Source organism: Cebus imitator, unplaced genomic scaffold, assembly GCF_001604975.1.
Source record: "Cebus imitator isolate Cc_AM_T3 unplaced genomic scaffold, Cebus_imitator-1.0 Scaffold15, whole genome shotgun sequence".
NCBI lineage: Eukaryota > Metazoa > Chordata > Mammalia > Primates > Cebidae > Cebus > Cebus imitator.
Genome location: NW_016107330.1, coordinates 1,359,025 through 1,366,315, shown reverse-complemented (window position 1 = coordinate 1,366,315; position 7,291 = coordinate 1,359,025). Strand labels below are relative to the sequence as shown.

The 7,291-nt window shown below is 46.0% G+C and overlaps 1 protein-coding gene across 1 annotated transcript in view; it reads right to left on the bottom strand.

Moving 5' to 3' along the window:
- The window catches only part of UBE4B (ubiquitination factor E4B), a 147,546-nt gene that overhangs the window by 8,239 nt on the left and 132,016 nt on the right, over positions 1-7,291 (bottom strand). The window contains exons 25-26 of the mRNA XM_037730769.1: positions 4,948-5,082; positions 2,255-2,446 (exon numbers count right to left, since the gene is read on the bottom strand). Coding sequence (XP_037586697.1) covers positions 2,255-2,446; positions 4,948-5,082 — 327 coding nt within the window. The remainder of the gene's footprint in view (positions 1-2,254; positions 2,447-4,947; positions 5,083-7,291) is intronic.

The window sequence follows — 7,291 nt, the reverse complement described above, 5'->3', positions numbered from 1 at the left end:
TGGAGTGCAATGGCGCACTCTCGGCTCACTGCAACCTCTGCCTCCCGGGTTCAAGTGATTCTCCTGCCTCAGCCTCCCAAGTAGCTGGGATTACAGATGTGTGTCACCATGCCCAGCTAATTTTTTTGTGTGTGTGACAGAGTCTTGTTCTATCGCCAGGCGCCAGTTTAGAGTGCAGTGGTGCGATCTCGGCTCACTGCAACCTCCACCTCCTGAGTTCAAGCAATTCTCCTGCCTCAGCCTCCCAAGTAGCTGGGACTACAGGTGGACGCCAACATGCCCAGCTAATTTTTTTTGTATTTTAGTAGAGACAGAGTTTCACTGTGTTATCCAGGATGGTCTCGATCTCTTGGCCTCGTGATCCACCTGCCTCGGCCTCCCAAAGCGCTGGGATTACAGGCGTGAGCCACCGTGCCCAGCCTTAATTTTTGTTTTTTTAAGTAGAGACGGTGTTTCACTATGCTGGTCAGGCTGGTCTCGAACTCCTGACCTCGTGATCACCTGCCTCAGCCTCCCAAAGTGCTTTGATTACAGGCGTGAACCACTGTGCCCAGCTCTTTATGAGCACTTTAAGTGAACAGCAAAGAGACTGTGAATATGCGCTCAGGGCCAGGCTGCCTGGACATCAATCTTGCCTTTGTCCCACACTAACTGTGACCTCAAGCAAGCTCTTTAACCTCTCTGTGCCTCTTTCCTCACTTTAAAACAAGAAATTTTTTTGAGACGGAGTCTGGCTCTGTCGCCCAGGCTGGAGTGCAGTGGCGCGATCTTGGATCACCACAACCTCTGCCTCCCGGATTCAAGCGATTCTCCTGCCTCAGCCTTCTGAGTAGCTGGGACTACAGGTGTACACCACCACACCAGGCTAATGTTTTTTGTATTTTTAGTAGAGACGGGGTTTCACTGTGTTAGCCAGGATGGTATCGATCTCCTGACCTCATGATCTACCCACCTTGGCCTCCCAAAGTGCTGGGATTACAGGCGTGAGCCACCATGCCCAGCAAAACAACAAATTTAATAGAACCTACATCACAGGATTTTGTGAGGACTAAATGGGTGGAGATATGAAAATTGGGTGAAATGCGGTATACAGTTAATAAACATTAGCTGTCAGAACGTTGTAAATGAGGCAGAAAAGACCATGGAGTGGGGCCAGCCCTTTCGAGGATTACTAGAAGATCACATAGGGAGAGCTTAGCCTAAATTGGTGCCTATGGAAATGAAGCACACACAGACAGATCTGCTCACAGGAGACACATGGAATGAAGGCGAGGGACGACTATAAAGAAAACCACACGAGCTTTTCAACCTGGACAACCACAAAAATAACAGCACTCTATCAGGAGACTGGGGAAGAAGATTCTGATTCCTTGAGGAAATCAGGCTGTTTTTGGAAATGCAATGTTTTTGTTAAAAAGGCCCTTAGAAAGATGGGGTAAGAATTCAACTGGAGAAGGATCGGAGCACAAAATCTGCTCTTCGCTTTTGTGTTTTAATTAATTAATATATTTATTTTTAGTTTTTAGATACGGAGTCTTGCCCTGTTGCCCATGCTGGAGTGCAATGGCGCCACCTTGGCTCACTGCAACCTCTGCCTCCCAGGTTTAAGCAATTCTCCTGCCTCGGATTAACACATGCACACCACCACACCCAGTGTGCGTTTGTAATCCCAGCTACTTGGGAGGTTTTTTTTTTTTTTTGTATCTTTAGTAGAGACAGGGTTTCATCATGTTGACCAGGCTGGTCTTGAACTCCTGACCTTGTGATCTGCCTGCCTTGGCCTCCCAAAGTGCTGAGATTACAAGTGTGAGTCACTGCACCTGACCTACTTATTTATTTATTGAGACCGGATCTCATTCTCTCGCCCATGCTAGAGTGTGGCGGTGCAATCATGGCTCACTGCAGCCTGGCCTCAAGCAATCCTCCTGCCTTGGCCTCCCAGAGTGTTGGGATTATAGGCCTGAGCCACTGTGCCCAGCCCAAATCTGCTCTTCCCACTCAAAGGAAAACAACCCATTCATGTTCATTTACAACAGAGGAGTTCCCTGGCCACTGTGGTCATTATCTCCAATTACTTACTAAAAACTTCTCGAACCACAGTTTGTATCATCTGCCTTCATTTCAAGTAGGGAAAATCCAGGGACCGGTGGATATGTAATTGCACAGAATCTGCCAGTAAACTCACAGAGAGGCCAACTCAAATTACCCAGTTCAGCAGCCCAAATCAAGACTCCCGGTGACACGGAGCACCGACCTGGTCGTCAGCAATGGCTTTCGCGAACCGAGCACAGTCCAGCTGCAAGTAAATATCCGTCAGTTGGTCCAACAGCTTCTTTGGTTCAAAGCCGTATTTCTCAGGGTTTTCAACTTTCAGGTCACGGCACTTGGGGCCACAGAGTTGCTGAAGATTAAAGTTCAGCATTGCAGCCAATCGGGGTCCAAGTTCCTAGGAAATCACAGGATAATAGGACAATTCATGCTGTTGAGACAAGTGAGAAGGACCACAAACCCCCATTTCACTGGAGGAGCGGGAATTGGCTGGATTAATCTTCAGAGAATCCCTACATGTGCTGTGTAGCACAAGCTGAAGAAAGACAAGACAACATTATATTCCAACTTTACTCCCCATTTCTGATCTGATAATTTTAATACTTAATGGAATGCTGCAGGCTAATGAAATATGTATTTATAAATCCCCAAAAAAGCCAATCTTTCCTTTAAATTCATGCTTTTAATTTAAAAAAATTATCACTCCAAATTCATTAAGAAACAAGTAAAAAAGAGAAAATTATACAACTCTCACCATCATCTGAGCCAAAAAATATTTGAGTCAGCTCCTCCAACAATATTTCATAAAATTTTTCCCCATAAATGTCAAAAGCCCCTGGCAGTTCGGTCTGTGCCATTCTTACGTACTTATCACATGCAAGTAGCAAAGTAATGTAAGGAAAGAAAAGTTATGCCTTAAATAGTGTTAAATCTAGCCAGTGAGACCGAGTCAACAAAACACCTGGAAAATAATAATCTGTGCAGTAATCTCACAAGATGACCCAGTACACACTGCAGCTGGGCATATGCGGCTTTAAGCAAACCTGAAACAGGAAAATGTGGCTTAGAGAGCATTAGACACTGGCCATAAGAGGGAGTCATGGGGAAAAAAAAAAAAAAAGAGGGAGTCATGAAAGCTTTCCTTTAAGTCACAAGGTTTTCATGAAATCTAATAACTGGATTTATACAAATTCAACATATGCTTAGCTTTTCAATAATTTGGTTTTGCACAGAGTACTGTATTTCATTGTTGAGAAGTTGTGAAATGAAGGAGTTTATGATTAATAGGACAGAGTTGGTCATTTTTTTTTAAGTAGGAGAGATCTGAGCTAGTCAGTAAGGAAGGTGAAAATGGAAACCTTAAAGGTTTGCAAAATGGAATTGCCTTTACACTTTGCCTGTGAAGACCAGATAGTAAACAGTGTAGTAAAGAAAATGAAGACATCACAGTGGGCACAGGCACAAGACTGGGGCAAAAGAACAGGGCCACAGTGTACAGATGGCTTAGGTCTATGAGCAGGCCTTAAAATACATTTATTTATTCATTTATTATTCTTTGAGACACAGTCTTGCTCTGTCACCCAAGCTGGAGTGGTGTGATCTCAGCTCACTGTAACCTCTGCCTCCTGGGTTCAAGTGATTCTCCCGCCTCAGCCTCTCAAGTAGCTGGAGTTACAGGTAGGCACCATCACTTCTGGCTAATTTTTGTATTTTTAGTAGAGACAGGGTTTCACCATGTTGGCCAGGCTGGTCTCAAACTCCTGACCTCAGGGGATCCACCGGCCTCAGCCTCCCAAAGTGCTGGGATTACAGGCATGAGCCGTTGTGCCCGGCCTTACACCAGGCACTTCTATGTGTTTTTTAGCTTAATCTTCCCAACAAGTCTACAAAGCAGGTGGGTGTGTTGACGTTGTTATGGAGGAATTCATCAACTATTTACTATCTGGCCTTCCACTCTGCAAACGTCTAAGGGAGGTGAGTGTCTGGGCAGTGCGCTGTTTTCTTTCATGTTCCATGGCTCTCACACCGAAATCTGTTGATGAAGAGACATGAAATGGAAAGTGAAAAGAGGGGAAAAGAGTTATACCCACACCAGGGAATGGCAACAGTGCCTCTGCTGGAGATGATGGGAGTCAGATAACGGAGGTCAGGGCAAATACAGAAAATCAGGGGAAACATGCAGTAACATTCCATTCCATTGTAAAGTAAATTTGTCCACATAGGCGAATGGCTATTGAATCTTAGGTCCCTGCCATGCCTTCCTCACTACCCTTGTCCTGGCCATATATAAAACTCTTCAACTTTGTGGTGAGGGTGGTTGAAGCAGAGCAGAGGCCTTCAGTGATGATGCTCAGTTTCAATTTCAGAAACGGGAACCAGGGCTTGTTAGCTGAAGACAAACTCTTTGACTATTTGCAATCTACCGTAAACCCTTGTGATGGCTGGCTCTCATTAACCTTTGGCTTCTTCAGTGTAACAAAGCTACATCTAAGAGAGCCAAAGACCTTACACAGTCTCAATTATTCTACTTAATATCCTTCAATTGTCAATGGATGTTACTTTATGGTTTTCTATAAATAAAATATAGGAATCAATAATGGTAGAAATATGTCATGACTTCAATATTGATAATCCAATGTCCTGTCTAAGCAGGAAGTGCAGTAAGGCGTTTGGAAGTGGCTGTAGACTACATGGTGACATCAGACGTCTGCTCTTCAATCTAACAACAGAGTCTTGTTATCAATGAGAATAACTGGGAACAAAATCAGTAACAGAATTTCACTTATTGGTGACTGTGATAGTAAAATTTCCAGGACTTCAACAACTGCTGAAGTTGTAAGTGAGAGAGTCTGAATGTGGAGTCCAAACCACCAAACAGAGCCCCTGGGTTCTACTCACCGGTCTGAGGAAGGGTTTCTGGACCTGCTTCGTAAGGATGTGGAACATGTCCACGGTTTCGGTGGCCAGGGCGAGGTAAGAGCGGGACACGCGCTCGTCCTGAGCAAGCTGAGACTGACGGGCCTGCTGCTGATCCTAGGACACATCGAACAGATGCCGAGTAAGGCTCGGTCCTGGTCATCAGCTCAGCAAAGCATAAGCGCATAACTGGAAAGTGTGTGATAAAGCCAACATGCTTAGGGAATGAGTGAACTGCCTGTGACAGCAAATTTCCCAGGTAACTGAAGTTTCATCTTTTCAGCATCAGAGCTCACTAGGACTTCCAGCGAGGTGACCTTGGTGCCTTATTTAACTCCCACGAGCCCCTGTTTCCTCAATAATAAAAGAAGTCACCAACAACTTCTATGCAGGATGAAATAAGAGAATCGAACATAGTACCTGACACACATTATGGTACTAAGAGAGGGTAGTTTATTTCCCTTAATAGTAGCTTTTACTTAGTCATCATCATCGTTATTATTATTTTATTTTTTTGAGATGGAGTCTTGCTCTGTCACCAGGCTAGAGTACAGTGGCATGATCTCGGCCCCCTGTAACCTCTGCCTCCAGATTCAAGTGATTCTCATGTCTCAGCCTCCCAAGTAGCTGGGATTACAGGTGTGCAGCGCCACACCTGGCTACTTTTTTTTTTTTTTTTTTTTAAAACAGGGTCTTGTATCACCCAGGCTGTAGTGCAGTGCTGCAGTCTCGGCTCACTGCAACCTCCACCTCCCAGGTTCTAGCCATTCTCCTGCCTCAGCCTCCCGAGTAGCTGGGATTACAGGCACATGCCACCACGCTTGGCTAATTTTTGTATTTTTGGTAAAGACAGGGTCTCGTCATGTTGGCCAGGCTTGTCTTGAACTTCAGACCTTCCACACACCATGGCCTCCCACAGTACTGGGATTACAGGTGTGAGCCACCATGCCTGGCCTAATTTTTGTATTTTTAGTAGAGATGGGGTTTCACCATATTGGTCAGGCTGGTCTCGAACTCCTGACCTGAAGTAATCTGCCCATCTAGGCTCCCCAAAATGCTGGGATTACGGGTATGCACCACTGTGCTCAGTCAGTCTTCGTTATTTTAAAACTATGAGATGCAGTGTGCTACAGTAGTGAGGCCTAGCCTCTCTGCCTCTATAAGTGCCTGTGGACTACTAAGCTTTTTGAATTTTGTCTTTCCACACTGTGAGGCTGTCACACCACAGAACTGTCAGCATGCTTGCCTCTGGCGCTGTCTCCTCCCTCAACTCTGCCATGGGCTGGGGAGGAGATAATAAGAGCTGTTCGACTCATGGGTACAATCAGGTACAGCACTGCAGGCTGTGAAATGCACCAAACACAGACCCATCAGGAAAGACCTCAATGCTTACATCTGTGCAGAGGCCTTTTCTTGTTAGGGAAGGGAACACAGCGGGAACAGCTGAAGCTGGCTGGTGAGTGCCCTCTGGGTAAGTGCTGCTCCAGTCTGTGCTTGGTGGAGATTCTGCAGGAGATTCTATGGGCGCCTGCCTACTGCTCCCTGGTCAAGAATGAGCCCACTGAAAGAAAGGCAGTGCCAGGAAAGACACAAAAACAGCCAGGCATGAACTACCTAAGTGTGTGCCTGGGTGTCTCCACAGGCCCTTCTACAGCCTTTTGGCACTGGAGATAGTAAGACTCCCAGCTCTCATGGAGCGCAGGGAGAATCTGCTTAATAAAACAAATACCCAAACAGATACACAGTAAATCTGACAGTGATTACGAAAAATGAAGCTGGGTCGGGATCAGGGAATGCTATTCTGGAAAGGGTGGTCAGGGAAGGTCTTCCTGAGAGGGTGACAACTAAGTGGATATCTGAAGGAGTTGGTAAAAATCTGGGGAAGAGCATTCCAGGTGGAGGGAAGAGCAGGTGCAAAGGCCCTCATGTGTCAGTGAAGGGTCAGGAGGTGAGTCTGACTGGGGTAGGGTGAGTGGAGGAGAGACTGTCCGAAGCTGAGGGCAGAAACATACTGAGGGGCCAGATCCTGCCGTGTGCTGTAGGCCACACTTGTCACAGGATTTGGCTCTGAGTGAGAAGGGAAGCTCAAAAGGGCTCGGCTGAGTGGCGATATTGATCAGACTGAGATATTTAACACCATCTCTGATATGGACATGCTCAAGAGTGGAGGTTCAAGATCAAGCAGTGAGCTATTTTTCTTTTTTTTTTTTTTGAGACGTTGTTTCGCTCTTGTTACCCAGGCTGGAGTGCAATGGCACGATCTCAGCTCACCGCAACCTCCGCCTCCTGGGTTCAGGCAATTCTCCTGCCTCAGCCTCCTGAGTAG